This window comes from Apteryx mantelli, chromosome 14 (genome assembly GCF_036417845.1).
Source record: "Apteryx mantelli isolate bAptMan1 chromosome 14, bAptMan1.hap1, whole genome shotgun sequence".
In the NCBI taxonomy this organism is placed as follows: domain Eukaryota; kingdom Metazoa; phylum Chordata; class Aves; order Apterygiformes; family Apterygidae; genus Apteryx; species Apteryx mantelli.
The window spans coordinates 3,516,488-3,534,381 of NC_089991.1; the positions used below are offsets into that span (position 1 = coordinate 3,516,488).

General features: G+C 39.4%; 1 protein-coding gene across 1 annotated transcript; it reads right to left on the reverse strand.

The window, feature by feature from the left end:
- Positions 1-667: 667 nt before the first annotated feature.
- VDAC1 (voltage dependent anion channel 1) lies at positions 668-17,564 on the reverse strand. The gene is made up of 9 exons (XM_067304554.1): positions 17,518-17,564; positions 10,625-10,694; positions 10,001-10,050; positions 8,901-9,053; positions 8,753-8,805; positions 6,222-6,449; positions 3,011-3,161; positions 2,492-2,549; positions 668-1,617 (listed from the first exon to the last, which is right to left on the reverse strand). The coding sequence occupies exons 2-9, from the start codon at positions 10,689-10,691 to the stop codon at positions 1,526-1,528; spliced, it is 852 nt and encodes a 283-aa protein (XP_067160655.1). The 5' UTR covers positions 10,692-10,694; positions 17,518-17,564; the 3' UTR covers positions 668-1,525.
- Positions 17,565-17,894: the final 330 nt, after the last annotated feature.

The window sequence follows — 17,894 nt, forward strand, 5'->3', positions numbered from 1 at the left end:
CTGGTTGCAGGTGGTTTATCAGGGTAGAAGTCTAGAAGAGGGCCCCACCCATCCTATCATAAGTACGATCTCCTCCCATCTCCATACCAACGAGGTCAATTATTCACATACAACAAGATAAGAATATTTGAAGTGACTGAGACGTGTCCCAGCTCATACCCATTCCGTGCTCTCACCCATTAGTTTGTTTATGCAAGGTGATTCAACTTAGTGAATTCTGCAGTGAAAGAAAGATGAGCTTGTCCCATTACTTTGTATTTTCTGTATTAGATGGCTTCAAGTCCCTCTGCCTAGGCAGCAGGGAGAGGTACCTGCCTCTGAAGCCTTTTGAGGAGTTACTTAAAAGGTGTAGATAAGGGGCCAACCCACACAAGGCAGTCGCCACTAGGCAGAAGGCCTTAAAGGTGAATACAGCCCTTAGTTCTCATAATGTTGTTGGCTCTGAAGACTGAAGAGTTGGTCATTCATCATCTCGCGTACTGTAGATTTTTATGGCTGTGTCCTGAGAAACATTTTCCTGAGGTTTGCAAAATGGACTGCCTCAATAAATGTACTGAATTATTTAATATGTGCTAGAAAATGTGCAATAAGATGATGCCGCTCTGTTTCTAGAACCAAGAATTAGTACGAAGTTATTTCTACAGTCAATATAAGACAAAGTAGAAAGTGACATTTCAATATTTTATTCAAGTTGGGTTTGCATTTTTTATCCATTTTTAGTAGTGTCAAGTACAGCACTTTGGGATCTAGTTCCACACAAAATGGAAGACTCTCTAAAAATGTACCCATTTAATTGCTAAAAAAAAGTGGTAATAAAACAAAAGTTCATTTCAAATTTAAAGTGATACAACTATGTGATTGCAGTCACAAAGACTCTTCCCTGATTATGGCTCTGTCTTACAAGCTTTCCATTCAGTGCAAGGGAAAGGAACCACAGCACAGGACAAGTATTATTGGCTGAGTCACATTAAACCTCCTCGGCAACAGAGTTATACAAGGTGGACAGCCTAAAGCATTCTGAAGACAGCTGTAGGTGTAAGATAACTAAAGACAAAACATTTATGAAATACCTATCTAAAAAAAAAAATCCTTTTTTCTCAGACAAATTTACACATTCCATCATGAACTGAAACTCTGAACCTCTGGTGTCAGGAAATTCAGCTTACAGAATTCACAATTCACTATAGCGGTCTGCAATTCTTAAAGTCATCATTTTTATACCACATCAGCATATTCCTTGCGCAGTCAATACTTCAGTAAAGGTAATCAATACCTTCACATTTCTTATGTGGCAGTTGGCAGATATGATGGGCAACAACATTCCAAAAAAGCCTGGAATTAGGATTTTTTTTGGTTTTGTCTCATTTCTGAAATATCTTTAGCTTAGCCGTCTTTAACCAGCACTAGCATGACTGATACTTAGCAATAACTTGCATCCCATACATAAAACATTGAAAGGTACACTATATTCTGAAGGTAGCTATGCTTTGAAGTATTTTCAAAATAGCAATTGTAGAATCACTTTTTATGCTTCGAATTCCAATCCTAGACCAAGTTTGTGACCACCTGCATTAACATTCTTGCCATCCAACAAAGCTGACAATGTCAGTTTGATACCTGTAAAATAGACAGAAGTGAGAGAGAAGATAACTGTTAAAACTTGGAACGAGCCTAAGATTCAGTAATTGCAGTGCGTATGTTGCTGCTTCCATTTATTGGTGAGCTAGGTAAATGTAATTTGGTGGCTATACTTGTAATGACTGTTTTATTTTAAAACAACTTGCAGAGTAGTAGAGCTATGAATGGGAAATCTTTCTGAATTTAACCTGAAAGTTTTGATAAATAAACCATGAGGCTAGACTCTGCTTCTTTTTATCATTCCAAGTAATTAAAAAAGAGTCAGTCGACTCCTGTTAGTCCACTGATTAATCTAATTTTAGAGTGAGGTAATCAAACAGTAATAATAGAAAAATTGGGACCTCAGTACTTACCCACCTTTCTAAGCCACTTTAAAATCTATGGATGAAAAGGCCTAATCCCAGTCTACTGTAATATCTCATGACAATCTGCTTGGTATTCTGGCAGCAGATTTATTTGACTACATTAAAACCAGTTGCGTAGCAATAAGATTTCTCCTCTTCCTTGGACCAGTGGACCTTGGCAGTGTCACATTTTCAAGCAAAAGAAACTCGGCAGGAAAACTGAAAGTACTAAAAATTCATTTACCTATCTGTGAAACACCTAATTGTAGATATACTTCATATGAACACAAAAGTGTGTCTGACTGGTCAGTGGATGGTGGTCTCTAAAAATTCTGCTTCTAATGATGTCCAAAATTAACAGAGCAGTCCCTCAAAAAGTTCATTATTAGGTTGCTAAGTAGGACAGCAGCATTATAAAACTAGTCACATTTTGTCACAAGAAATTCTTCGATATTTCAAGACCAATATATAGCTTATCCGATGTCTGAATTTCTTCTGCATAGACTTACCTGGCTTCAAAGTCTGCGTATATCCTAAACCGATCAGACTGGAGTTGTTCACTTTAGCCTAAAAGAGAAAAAATACAGAATGTAAATAATTTGGAGTATTTCTTCTTCTTGAATAATGCCTTTTAAGTGTGGCAAATGATTTCATGTTTCAAATAACAAACATAATATGGAGTTAATTTTGCCATAACTTACATCCAAAATCTCAACCAATCTACAATGCTATAGACAACAATGGTTTTTATTAACCAAATTTGTAATTTTTATCAACAAGGCTGACATGAGGAATGCTCAGAACAGCACCCAGTAGTATGATAAAGCATTCTGTATCACTTTCAAGGTAAATCCAATAGTTATGGTGTCATGCTGACAAAAAAAAAAGAAAAATAGAGAGAATGTGCCAACTACACCCCAAGGAATTGCATCAAAAATGTACTTTACTCACTGATATAAGGTTGCTTCACATTTCCATTACAAGTGCTTGTTTTCAAATGCTCATAAATGTACATGTATAGCACTCACAGAAAAAGAGGCATCTGGATCAATCTGATACTTGGCTGCTATTCCAAAGCGGGTGTTGCTATTACCAGCTGTCCAGGCAAGATTCACCGCAGTTTCCAATTTATCATTCACCTTCTGGTAAATGGAGCCTCCAAATTCTGTTCCATCATTCCTGAAATTAATACATTAGTCTAGTTTTAAACTGGACCCCCAAAATATAGATCTTACTGAAAAAGATGTTATTTGCAAAGCATTCACTTATACCTCATTCAATATCTGTAACACCTGTGATTGACACATTAGGCCAGATTAAGAAGTCTTTTATAAATGCTTAAATTCGTTGACGGTTACCATATTTCAACAAACAACTTGTGAAACCGAAGAAAAGCCAGGACAAACTATCAGAAATAGGCTAATAATGACGAAAGGTTCCAATTTTCCCTTCTCTGTAGATGGGAGTCTTTGCAGTAGAGAGAGACAGTCTTTTCTGTACATTTGTGAAATAATTACTTTCCCAGACATACATCTTCTCAGTGCCCTGAAAGGGCAGTAACCTAGTCACAGAGACTGAGCGCTCATCTACAGAAGAGCAGTCATCCTAACACTGCCTCATCAGCACGTTTTTACCAGACATAGATGAACTGCATTAGAAGTGAGGATGACAATTTAATATCCAAGTATATCAGCTCTTGTAAATCAATACCATTTGCAATAGTGCTATTGATATATTTGCACTATAGATATCTCTGGACTAGAAACTGAAATGAAACTAGTTTCAGTTCCCATAGAGCACTAGCTAACAGTTAAATGATGAGAACCTTCAGTGACTGCTAATGTGTAGTAGAACTTCAGTTACTACTTACACCAATGTCACAACGGGAATACAGTGTGGTAAATAAAACGCAGAATCTTAGAAGCCATCCAGATGATAAAAACAAGAGCAAAAGATTTCTATAAGCCTTTCACTCCTAGTAAAATCGTGAGCATTTGAATTTCCATTTTTAGCTCATTTTCTTAAAAGAGGATACAAACACATTGCATAAAACAGGCTTTAAACCACATGAAGACCTTTGCAAATAAAATACTTCTGATTATTTCTAAATTGTGCAATAAACTGGCTCCAATTATTAGAGTATACAAAACGTTTAATAATTTAAAAAAAAAAAAAAAAAGAAGAAGATTTAGGACCTCTCCAGTTTTACCCATCTGTTCCAATGTTTATTAGTTTATAACAGTTGCACAGACAATAGTAATATGCCTATTTAAAAGTTCAAGCAATAGCAGCAGCCTTTTAAATTGTTAGAGCAATTCTTCCAGAAAAACACTACAATACTTACTTCAGATAAGACTGAAGCTCACATATAACTGCATGTGCTTGGTTCTCAAGAAAAGGAGGGATTAAAAAGGACTGAGTAGAGCTGGTTATACAGGCAGGTTTTGTGCAAGCTTCCCATACAGCTCTGTCTTGACCTGCAACATTAGGGGGGGTCTGAGCTATGCTCAAAAAACGAGGAAAGTCATATTTCAAAGTAGAAATTATCCAGCCCTACCTCCCTTTAGTTATCATGTATTATTAAAAAAAAGTAAAAGCTCCTTTTAATTCTAATAATAACAGCACTTTTCATATGTATGTCAAAAATATTATCCCCCTACGCAAATGAAGATATTTAGGCACTGTTAAGGAAAGTAACTTGCTAAAGTCACCAACTGGTCTGTGAAACAGCCAGAAACAAAACCAGATTTCTCAAGCCCCACCTAGTTAATTTATCTACTATGCCATATTTCTTTGAAACACTGAACTGTCTAGATATAAGCCAGCATGCTAGTGATGGGAATTCCAAATACAACTCTGTTTCCTGGATTTTACAAAAACTGTCATGTTTCAGAGCTGAAACATATTAAAAGTACCTAACAAATCCATTAATACCAATAATTAAAATTTCTGTTCATATCACACATTAATGTTTTTGCCTTTCAGCTCGTGGAGTATGAATAATAAACAAACTAGGCTTCCTCCTAAAGATTATTTATCATTTATGTACAGTAATAGCTACCAAAGAAACAGACCTTCAGGGATCAAAGAGATAGCAGGAGGAGCTCAGATCTTACAGTACTGTTCTGAAGTTATTTTCTGCCGTTGCCTTAATTAAAAGTAGTAATAATTACAGCATTTTATAGCAAAGGCCCATAATACAATGTTTTAACTCCTACGGTATCACAGAGTTGAAAGTCATTGTGTTTGAGGAAATAGCTCATAACTACTGCGTGGAAGGGGATCCCACATATTTGATGGGAATTTTCTGCCGACACTTTTGTGCTTTGGCAATCCTTCAAACATAGTCTCGGGCCTGTGAAGGTTCAATTGTTCTGTAAGGCAATATGGGCTTCCTAAACCAGATCTCTGCAAAACAGCATGAAACAGAACAGACAGCCTTTGAAGAAGCAGCTCCAAGAAAGCAGAACAGTTGTTCAGTCCCCAAACGGGAACAGCCTGCAATAGCTCTGCTACATGCAAAATATCCAAATACCTAAGGGAATGGGGGGGGGGGGGGGGAAGGGAAGAAGGGGGAATGGATTAGGGATTGCCTAATCTTAAAAAACTGTCAAAAAGCATAAATTGGTTTTTCATGAGATGCAGGACATGGAAAAATGAGGGTTTTCATGACATTTTGGCCTGTTTTCCCACTGCACACGCATGCAGAAAAGACAAACACTTGTGTAAATAGATTATTAGGAGTTTCAGTACTAAGACAAACTTTTATACCACATCTCTTCCAATACTAACACAAACTCGGTCCACAGCCCTTCCATTCATTTTCTTTTTCTCCTGTTCTTGTTCACCCTCTGATCAGTTCTTTCTCCTATAGATCAAACTACTATTTTCAAATTGATCCTGGCATGTGCAAAAGGGAGGTATTGCTTTACTTTTTCTTTCATGAAGAAAATTTATGTAATTTACTTGTTTTATTATTCCACTAAAGATTTTTTAGAAGGATAGACTCTGAATGCTTGAGTACTCACTGAGTTCCAGTTTTTTTTCATCATACGCTCCCTCACCCATATAATTCAAACAAAAGCTAATGCAAAATTGCAGTTTGCATTCCCAGCTTTCAATGTCAAATCCACCATTCCCTCTTTCACTAATGCTGAAAATCTTTTCCTATCATTCTTCTAGTAAACAGCAAAATCCTTTTACATTCTTTTTTTTAAATGCCTGTCTGCCAATACTTACACATTAGTATGAAGCTGGAATTCATCAGTTTTATAGCCAACAGCAAAGTTGCTCTGGGTTACTCTAGACTTAGCTGTCTCAAAAGTCATTTGGTAACCTGCCAACCAACCCTCATAGCCAACCACCAGAGCTCCACGTATTGAAGGACCAGCAATATCAAAATCCATGTCACAGCCAATGTTGATGTGTTCCCTTTTGTATCCTGTCTTAACTTTAGCACTCTTTTTCCTAAAAGAAAAAAAAAACAAACAAAACAAAAAACATATCTTTGAAAAGGTAGGCTCTAATGTAGCACTTTAATCAAGTCAGTTACTTTAGCTCACTGTAACAGTTCCTGAGAACAAAGTATACGTACCTGGAGATCCACATGATATGTCACTTTCTACACTGTAGACTTGCAAAAACTTAATTGATCTGCAGTAAATTATGTGCAAGAAAGCAATAAAATGCTGTGTGGTATACTAAGCACTTCTGAGTTGTGTTCGGAAAAGGCAGCAGGACAATAAGCTAGACCTGAGGTGACAAAAGCAATTTGTCGTGTCACACATCCAATTTTTTTGGTTTTGAAGTTTGCTAGAGAGAAGGAAGTAGTAGAAACTGTAACAGTTTACAGATTCACCACAGAAAGTCAACAGTCCTTGGGCTGTCGCACACAAACAATTCTTGGACAATCCTAGTTAATGGGATAATTTCTTTTACTGTGAGAAAAGTTAAGAAATGCTACTTTGCCTCCAGCTGCCTGAGGGGAAGTCTTTGCTGCTAAGGAAGTAAGCTACTTCAGTGGCTCTAGCACCCCCTTTTGTCCTTACGATGCTTTATATATAAATTTTAATAGTTATGGCAGCCTTTTCTACAGCTAGGTTTGTTTTCTTTTGAAATAAACATACAAATAAACTTCTCTGAGTCATTTGCTTCCTTTTATATTATTGGCCAGAACAGTATTTTCTCATGCGTCTGTGTGTTTGTTTATATCGAGGGAGCAGATCCTCACAAGGCAGGAGAGTCGCATCTAGCATATTCAGCTACTCTTAAATTTTTTTTCCTTTTTCTTCTCTTTCTAACTTACAAGTCTCTTCTGTCTTTGACCACATCTTTTTCTGAAATTTTCCCAGAAAAATCAGACTAATTTTAAATTGCAAATCAACATTCTACTTCAGCTAGCAAAAGTCTCCAAGAACTGCAAAACTTGCTGTATCAGATCTATTGGGTTTTTCTGGGGTTTGTTTTTTTTTTTTTTTTAAACATCAGACTCGAGAATTTCTTGTATTTTGCATTGCTCTTTTGTTCATGCCTAAATACTTCTTTTCTGCAGCAGTATAGGAGGAAATCAGAGATAAAGAGCAGGAATGCCAAAAGCACTCAGACATTACCTTGTCTGCAATTTCCATAAAAGTCAGTGGAACATCTTCCTACCCGTGTCCATGGGGACAGATGCAAGCTAACATGGGGCATTTCTGAAAATGACTTTCCCAGTTAAAAGACTCATCAAGGACAGTAGTAAAGAAGGGGGAGAAGGTGTGTCATATTCACACATGATGCACCGCTGTCAACTTAAACCTGGTCACACAGGATTGAATCTCACACCATTTATTCAGATTATAATGGTCTCCCCACAAAGGAGAGAATTCAGTTATAAGTCAGATGTTGTCTGTGAAGTTCCTGAGAAATAGCTATAGAGCTGTAACTTGTCACTCTCATACGTTTTTTTTAATAATCCTATCAGATAAAACAAAATTATCAACAAAAAAGTTAGAGATTATTCTGTAGATATCTAGTTAATCTAGAATTAAGAATGAAGTGAAAGCAGTTTACAATGGAGGATACTAAATCCAGAAAACAGGCTGAAATCTTCAATGAGATTGTTACCCTGGTAGCCTACAGTGCAGTGTATTCCTATGGAAAGCTAATTTCCAGAATATTTTGTCTATTTTGACTCACTGGCAACACTGCTTGCAAAAAGATAATCAGGAAAAAAAAATAAAACAACCTCTAGCCCTACAGCTGCTGCTTAATCCCTCTGGCCCACATAAAATGTGGCATCCAATCACAATGTCAGAAATACTCATCCACTACCAAGTCACATTATGCCCAGAAAGAATTTAAATGATAAATTCAGCTTGGGAGATGAACCCAATTACTGCATCAACCTATTAGAGCTGTAGCCAACTGGCTTACGGAGCTTGTTAAACTCTGAATTACAGTTGATTTGTTCAGAGTTTTTATTCAGACAGTAGCTAAGTAAACATCTCCTGACATGGTCAAAAATAAGCAAGAGTGGGGGAGCCTTTTCTTCTCCAATTCTTAGTATAATTTGCAAGATATTGTATTTAAAATTTTGCTTGCTATAACTCATGTTTAAAAAGAGATTGTTAATACTAAGATTTCAATGACATGCGACATGGTTTTTATCATACACTGATTATTACCTGTCTTTATATCTTATGGCAGAAGGAGTAAAAGAATAAGATGGTATTCTGAACAACTAAAACCAAAAATGCCTTTTTTGTCACTCAAGCTTAGTCACTTCTTACCCAGTGTTAGGAGAAAATGAGGAGTCAAACGTCAGCTTCAGTCCTTGTGCAAGCTGAACAGAAAAGAAATTCAACAGTTGCATTTAGAATTAAAAAGGAGATTGTCATAAGAGAATTTGTAAATTGTATCTTTTAAGCCAAAAATTACCTGATCTTCGAGAGTAATCTCAGTGCCTAGTGTGTTGTCAGTGTTCCATTTTTCTGTGAACATCAATCCATATTCCACCCATCTGTATTTTGTTTCCAAACTACCACTAACTTTGCTTGTTTCCGAGTTTGCTGAACCTGAGCTTGTAAATTCCTAAAAAGAAAAAAAATATATATGCATGCACAGGTAAATACTTACATTTGTAGAATGTACAATGTCATTATAATTTGGGATAATATTTAATACTGCAGCGTTCTTAAAAGCTTTAAGAACGCGTTTGCTAGTCATTAATATCGACACATGCTTGCCCCACAAAAATTTCAGTGTGCCAGTGATCAAAAATATTTCACACTAAAATAATGGATATGGGGCAGGGATGTGGATAATTCTTACTGGTAACATAACACAAAATAAGGTGCTGGTCTGATAAGTTAGTGTACAAGGTGTATCTGTGAATCAGCATGCAAGTCTGCAAATACTTCCTTCACAAAGATGTTATAAAGATTAGCCCCAGTAAGCAGTTATAGTGCAACTATACTTGTTTATTAACAGATAAGAAAAATAGCATACAGCATATTTAGAAATCATACTTTCAGAAATTCTGACTGCAGGAAATGGAAAAACCACAAATCACACCTATGTGTAAGTTCTCTTTTAAAACTGATAAGCAGCCTTAAGCAAAACATTATTCTGAAATGCTGGTTAATAGCCTGCAGAGAGTTTGCGCCCCATGCCAGCACACAGCTAAATCAAAGTCTTTACAGAAAAAAAAAATCTATGAGAGCACAACCCTTAATAAATTGAAATTGGTGTGCAGGAGGAGGCACTGTCACTTCTTCTAGCACAGGCCACAGAGATGGCCTCAAAAAGGATTGTAATTTTCGTAGTCAGCAATCATCTGCAAAGGAGCCCTTCACCATATCTTCCACTCCCACTTGTGTACAGTCTCATGACAGAATTATAATGTAAATACAGTGTGTCTTGCAAGGTTATAATATACATGAAAATTGGCAAGGGAAGAGTAAGGGATACATATTTACACTTTTAAAATGAATAGATACTAAACACAAGAACATTGAGACATTTCAGGTCCAACTCACCAGTCCATTTTCAGATTTAGTTTTCAAATCAAGTTTGATTAACCCAAAACCTAGAAAATGAGTAAAAAAAAAAAAAAAAAGAATTATATGTTAATTTTAAGATTATTTCTGATTTATCTTTTAAAACTCCCTTCTAGCTCTCCTGTGAACTATTCAAAAAATAGACCAAGACTACAGCTACTGTAACATGTTTTCCTATGAAGCAGATTATGCAGCTTATATTCACTAAAGACAGTACTTGACTGCACTAGTCCAGCTGATTTCATGAATATCACTAGGACCAAATTAGGTATAATATTTTTATTCATACTGAATAGCATTTTGTTCATAAGCAAACTACCGACATCAGTGGTCCTATTCATGATGCAAGGGAACAGTGAAAATATAGTACACTTCAAAACGGACAACAGGCCTATGGGTAAAACAAAAAATTTTGCCAGAAGAAAAATAGGCTACCCTCCCCTTCCAGGCAGTAAGGACAATGTGAAGCTCTGATATAAAATTCTCTGGATTCTAATGAAAATTATTGGAATTTTTGTCAGAGAAAAGCAGTAAAATCTTAACAAATCAGTTTCAGGAATCAGGTAAATGATAAAAGACCAAATTTATTTTGGCTTTATTTACCATATCCCTTGGTGAAAACATCTCTGGCAGATTTTCCCAAATCAGCATAAGCTGGTGGAACAGCCATTTTCTGCAACAAAAAAAGAAAGAAAAAAAAAAAGAGAGAGAGAGAGAGAGAGAGAGAAATTACAGTGTTTGGAAACTTGTTTACTTAAGCCAGTTCAGCAACTGGCAACTTAAGCCAAATTCCTAAGTCTCAAGCAGCTTGCTTTCTATCCACTACCTATCAATTTAATATAATGTGAAGAAAGTTAGCTATAGCGAATAGTGTGATTTGATTTCCTTCATTAGCCAGCATTAGTGATTAACATGCATTTGCCACTGAGGATGAGAAACAGGTTGCAGAAAAATATGAGAAAGAAGAAACTTCCTCTGCCTTTCAAAACAGTTTTTTGCTTCCTTAACAGGAAAGCTGCATGAATGACTAACTATTTCTGGCAAACTTTCCTCCTGTTACTTGCAATTAATCTGTGTATCCTGTTGCAAAGAATTCAAACCCCAAGTCACCCAACTTTAATTCAGGAAATCTAACCAGGAAGTCATCTAGCATCAGTAACACCTCTCTGCCCCTGCTTCACAGCAGCAATTGGATAACACATTAGCAAAAGCAACAAATGGTCATTCTTCATCTTCAGTTTTCTTTAACTCTGATACAGCTGTTAATGTGTTAAGATTTCTCCTTAGACACTGACCCTTATTTTTTTTCTGTTCATCAACTAGGGGGAAAAACTGAGCTTGCTGAGAAAAATTAAGACTGAAAGGATGCCACATTGTGAGTACCTAAAGTCAGCTAGTCAGGAGGGTAGGTGCTACCCCTGTTCAGCAATCAAATGGAGATCAGAGCTCTGTGCAAAACCTGGAGTGAGGCATCAGCACAAGAGCAAGGACACTGGAGCCCAGTAGGGGCAGCTTCCTCAAACTTCGTGTTTTGTTCAGTAAGGATGTCAACACTGTTATTTAGATCCTCAGATTCATGCATCCAGCAGACCCTGACCATTCTTAATTCAATGGCCTCCTGCAAGAAAGGAGAATACATCCCATTTTCTCAGCCACCAAGACTCTCACCATATACAGAAGAGAGAATATGAGCCTGAAAGAAACAAACAAACCACATCTACTTTCTTATTCAAGTATAGTCATTTGTTCTATGGAACCAGTCATATTCAAACCACCTTTATGTACAAGATTTCATAATTTTAAAAAAGCAAAAGAAGGAAATCATCCTCATACAGCTGGTTCTCTCAATACCAGATTTTGCACTAAAATTCTATATTCTCACTTTTTGGTTATGCAGCATTAATAATAAGCTTATTACATACAAGTGAAAAATGTTTTGAGAAGAATTGCCTATTAACCCTTATTCCAAACTATTCAACATTAGCAGAAAACTATTTGTTTAAATCACAAACAAACCAGCTAGCTCTAAACATGAGGGGATGCTCATAGTATTCAGAGCATCTAGTCTGGCTGTAGACTCGGATTCAGTTCTTCATTCAAGCACACCACCCCATGATTATCAGATCAGGAGCTTCAGCAGTCACTTAATGCCTCAGGCACTCAATTCAACAAGCTGTTGCCTGTTAAAGCAGGATATTGCTATTGCATAAGCGAAGAATCCCTATCCTAGAGGGTGCAAAACAGATCTGTTGGCTCAGTCAAAGTGAAAGTCTTCTTAGAACACAAATAAAGTAGGATACAAGGGTGCCTACTATGGTGTAGCTTCAGTTGCTGGGACTACTCAGATGCATCAAAAAGTCCTGTAATTTTTGCTATACTTCATTAGTAAGTTGCAGCCCCAAATACCTAAGCAGTTAAACAGTTAAATAAAAACACAACATATTCCATATTCCAAAGCAGTTTCAGCTGCTTATTTAAGACCTAAATGTCTCTTTTCATTTTTATGCCAACATGAAAGCCAGAATGGAAAGTTTATAAACACTACCCTCTACAGGAGAAACCATTTTAATAGGTGGTCATATGTGGTTCTGGAAACATAAAACCAGCCTTTAACAACAACAACAACAAAGGCATTAATAGATTTCTTTTTAAGTAATTCCTCTGCTTTTTATTAAGGTCACTAAAAATAAAGTACAATGCCACCCTTAAGGTTAGAGCTAAGGTAGCACTCAAGAGAGGACACAGCCCAGGCCATCTTGAGATGATTCACCAGGGACTGTATGTATTCAGGAAATGCTTCTTTCCAGTCAGAGCAATGCAGTCTCATTAGACCGCTCCGATGGGTGTTTCCACTTAAGCATCATCAATAAATAAAAGTGTTAAAAAACCTTATATCGAAAAAGCAAATAAGCATTGCTTTGAAAGATAATGCATTGTTCTATCAGCTGCATTTTGGAATCTACCAGGTGTATTTTGAGTTCATCAATAGTCACTTTGAGTTAGTTCTTAAAGTCAACATATTTTCTTGAAAACTGAATACTGTATGCTTTTGGTTTGGGTTTTGTTGGGTTTGTTTCGAGGTAGGGACTGACTAATTTTCCTTTATCAAAGTCCATAAAGCCAAGTCAGGTTCTCACTAACAGTTGCATATCTCCACTGAACCACAGAGTCCGGATTTACAGAGCGCAGCAGAACGCAGCCCAGCCCCAGCGCACAGCCGTAGGGCAGTACTTAGCAGCAAGCTATCAGCAGGGAGAGGCAACCATGCTTGCAGGATGAATCAGCTGTGACATGCTGCTCTACTGCAGCAGTCGAGGCTGTGGTTATAGGACAGTGGGAGATGTCTAGATCTCCACTTATGCAATTATTATAATTAAGGGACCATACTGAAAGTTAAATCCATGTCCATTGTAAGGCTATTTGTAAGGCAAATCATGTAATGCACACAGAACAAGGCGTTTAAAATTGCTGAGCATGGAAAACACTCTATGAAATATGTATGTGGTGGTTAACCTTACTGTTGTTGCCATCAAGGAACAAAAATAATTATTTCTGTTTGCACTAGCTAATCTATATTCAGAAGCCTCTTGTTTAACAGATGGAAAACAAAACTGATTACATTCTGTGCAATCACAGGTTGTAAGACAAGCATGCTTAACAGGGATTCATATTCTTAAAGGATCAAGGAATAGCCACATGGCCAAGCGCCCTTGCTTTTCACTGGCGGAATCCCAGGACATAAACTCTTATTAGGCTAAGAGTGAAATGAATTCATTGATTCTATCCTGTCCAATAGTGCAGATATCTCAGAGTGACTACATACCTCAACTCCTGCACAAAGCAGACCAAGGAGAATATATACCTATGTTCCAAGTAGGAAAAGATTTTTGTTTTTAAAGAGCAGGAAGTACTGTACCGCGCATCATGACTGAAGTACTGCAAAACAACTTTCAGAAAACCTGAACTAATGACTTAGCTCAAAGTGGTTATTATGAACATCACCCAGGTGAACACTTGATTTATAACTGCAAAAGGGAGAAAATGTGGAGTTTTCTTTGGAGCTGCAGGACACAAGAGCCAGCCCCAGTGAAGAAAACCGCACTGAATACAAGGCAGTTCCAGCAGGGCTGAATTTGACTCTAAATATTTTCAAGCATCAAAGATGGCAAAGTTCTCACTCCACAATACAGTTTTAGGGTATTAATTCAGAATCAGTCCAATAGGCAGCAGACGACTGAGGTGCCCTTAGCAAATGTAAGAACTGGCTGCAACCACAGGGAAAGCCTTGCTGCCCGTTCCCTTCTTGTGCTGCGATGTACCTGCACCCTGAACTGCCGCTGGAACGCGCCTGCCCTGAGCCAGACACAAGCTCACACGCACTCGGTTTCTCACGGCCCGCTGTTAGGCACCAGCTCTCCTGGGATGAGACAAGAGCTAGCTGCCACGCTGACCACATTTATACAGATGCGACAAGAGATTTTATCCTTCAAATTCATCTTTTTGCTTGATCTCTCTTTTTCATGACTAAGTTAAAGTTTCCCTACACAGACTTATCAACTTTATGATATTTACATGAGGGGAAGGATCTATTTAAAAATTTAAGATAAGAATGAAATACATCAAGGGTCAAACTCCCACGAAGACAATGGGGTCTCAGTTGGACCTCACTCCAAGTTTTCCTAGGAAATTTGGCATGAGGGCCTTCTGCCTCAAGATCCAAAAATCTTATTATTTCCTATTTATCTCCTTTATTAAAAGAAGAATTGTTCCCTGGCATGAAGCAACTTTTAAATGCCTTCTGGATTCCTGGCCTATGCAATGTCATTTCCAAATCAATGTATTTTATATCAATAAGTAAAATACACAGTGCTTTTGCACTCATCCAGAATACGACACGTAAAATCTGCACTCTTTTCAGATTTCATGACAGGCTGGTCACAATCACCAACTGCTTTGAATCAGACTCAGACGACTAATTCTGCAGAGACTTAAACACGTGCTTAACTGTAAATACATGAGGAGTCCCACTGAGGTCAAACACCACATTAATCACATTCACAAGTCTTTTCCAAAGCTAGTATAAGCACACAATTTGTAAACACTTTGCATTATGGACCAGAATACTTAACAACATTTTTTGCCCTAACTTGCTACTGTGCAGAAGTCATATAATCCATGCGCCATTATGACTCAAAATGTAAGACTCTGGAGTCTGCAATTTCTTTCACGCAGATGTATTAGTAAATCCACGTAACGTCCCACTGATGGTCTACAACAGTTGTTAGGATCACAGCCTTCCTACTACAACTTTGCCTTCAAACTAGTTAAATGATGTAGCATGTTTAGTTTTTAAAAGATTTATTTATGTGATATATTCTATCTCTCCTATACTTTAGTTTATTAGGCTACAAACACCTTAAAGCAAATATAAATATTGTGATTTAGTCTATATTAATATTTATGGAATTAAAGAAAGAAAGAGTCTGTTCTTAGTTTCATGAGTATAACTTAAGAGCAACTTCATTGCATTGAAGCTGTTTATTAAACTACCATATATAAATAACAGTTAAACAGAAGTTGGGGGATATAATTTGTCTGCTCTAGCTACTGCAGTTACTAAAACTGTAAGAGACGAACAAAGAACCACACACCGTACGAGCAGAATTAAAAATGCAGGTTAACTATCTGCTTCTTTCAAATACATGACTACTAAGAAATGATCAGTGCTGTTGGCACTCACAGCAAGGCTAGAGCCAGAATAAGGGCAATAACTCCCTTGTATCACAAGCACCATGCAAGGTATAAGACTCAGACACACACTGGCAGAGCACTCGAGAAGGTGCGTGTCTCATTCCAGGCCACTTTCCACTCACAGTAAGGGATCAAATCAGTGGGGATGACAAATTCAAATAGCATTTGGTCTGCCAGCACATTTTGATTGCTTGCTGCTTTCACACAGGAGAGAAGCATCCACTACACTGAGACTTATATTAAGGAGCTGGTTTCTGTTTTTTCTTTGCTGCAGCATCAAAACACATGTGCGCCTGAGATTTGCTTCCTCACTCTCCACGTTCTGCTGACTGCATCCCCCAGGAAAGTCCTAGACCGGGGGACCGCGCTCCTGCTGCTATGGCAACAGACAGCAATATCCTACACGCTGAGTCACACTCCGACACACGCTACCTACACGTAGGTAGAAGAAAAGCTACAGAAGATCGAAGGTGGTATATTTGATCCCCAATGTAAAGTGTTGGCGGGAGGGGTTATTTTAAGATATCCTTCCAACAGTGCAAAACTGCTGACTGTTGCCCTGGACAAAATTTCATGGATGAAGTTCCATGAGGTAGATGACTATTCAACTGTCCATTGCACCAAACAGAATAAACTGCAAAACACTTCTGATCCTCACTACTCAGCCTGAAAACAAGACAGAATCTGTTTGAGTTGGCTCGCTTCTAATATTCCCTGGAGACACAACCATGCGTAGGTCAATAGGATGAGTCAGCTCTGCTTCGTTTTCAGAATTTTTTGTTACTACCTTTTACAAGTGGCCAAAGACTGAATGAGTTGATCACCCTCCAGCAAGAGTTTTTCCAAGGGAGGGCTGTGATGAGGCAGAATGGAAGCAATTTTCCTGCTGCTCCTGCTGCACGGTGCTCCCTGCTTGTTTCATGGGAGGGAAAAAAAATCAGTCCTTGAGGTTTTTAAACTGACTTTTTTCCCCCAAATAAAAAAATAAATTCTGAGCATAAGCAGAATAGTAAAAAAGAAAAACCACAGGTGGTTTAGCTGCTTGGGGTGGGGTTTGGGTTTTTGGTGCATCTCAGGAGGAGTTTGCCAACCTGCTAGAACTCGTTTAACATCCCAGGGATGTAAGCGAGTAAGGTGGAAGGGGTGTCAGCGTCAAAACGGTGCGGAATCAGGTCAGCTTCGCAGGTGCAGCCGCACACCACCAACGATCTTTGCCCTCTGCGAATACGAGAAATGATATCTGCCTCCGGAAGCAGGGTTACCGAGACACCCGAAGGCACCTGCAGCGCTGAATGACCTTTAAATCCCAGCGCGGGGGCCAGCGCCCGGACTGCCGAGCGCGCGGCCTGCTCCAGCGAAGCCCGGAGCACTGCACGGCGCGTTAGCGAGACGGGGGCGCGGGAAGACCGGAGGAAAACCGACATTATCACAGGTCACCGCCTTGCTCCAGAGGCCCAGAACCCAGCCCGTCTCAGATGTCGCGGTCACCCCATGCCTCAGAGGCCACGATTTCGTAAGAGGGCGCCATGCATTACATAAGACAACAGTTATTCCTATTTTAAGGGGCATTCGCTAGCGAAAGCCTTGCAGGGAGGCTGCGAATTTCCTGCGGTCGCGCCCCGACCCAAGGGAGAGGCCACGGCCGGGTCCCGCCGCCCGCACGGCCGGCCGGGGAGGGGGGGGGGGGGGAAGGTCTCCGCGGGGGAAGGGGCCCGGGGCAGGGTGACCCCCGCCCGCCGCCCTACCTGGGCCCCGCTCCCGGCCCGGCCTCCTCCGGCGGCGGCGGCGGCGGCTGCCCCTGCCCGGCGCCTCCGCGGACTCTGCGGCGGCGGCTGCGTGACGGCGGGCGCGGAGGGGGCGGGCGCGGAGGGGGCGGGACGGGAGGGGCCTTAGCGCTGCCCGCCGCCACCGCCCTCCGCGAGCGGCCCCGGCCCCGGGGAACGCGGGCACCGGCATCCCCAGCTCCGGCGGAAACTCTCCTTTTAGTTAAAATCCCCTCCCGGCCACCCCAGCCTGGCCGATCTCTGCTATTTCCCTTGGGGCCGGTAAGGCAGGCGGAGCGGAGCGGAGCTCCGTGGAAAATCTGCCCCCAGCCCAGGTGAAAACTGATTTGTGACCAGCA

Coding starts and splice junctions, on each gene's coding strand:
- VDAC1 (XM_067304554.1), bottom strand. CDS start 10,691: ATGGCTGTTCCACCAGCTTATGCTGATTTGGGAAAATCTGCCAGAGAT. Junction 6,450..8,752: donor TCATTTTCTCCTAACACTGG/GTAAGAAGTGAC, acceptor TTTTTCTTTTAG/GAAAAAGAGTGCTAAAGTTA. Junction 2,550..3,010: donor ATCCAGATGCCTCTTTTTCT/GTGAGTGCTATA, acceptor TTTCTCTTTTAG/GCTAAAGTGAACAACTCCAG.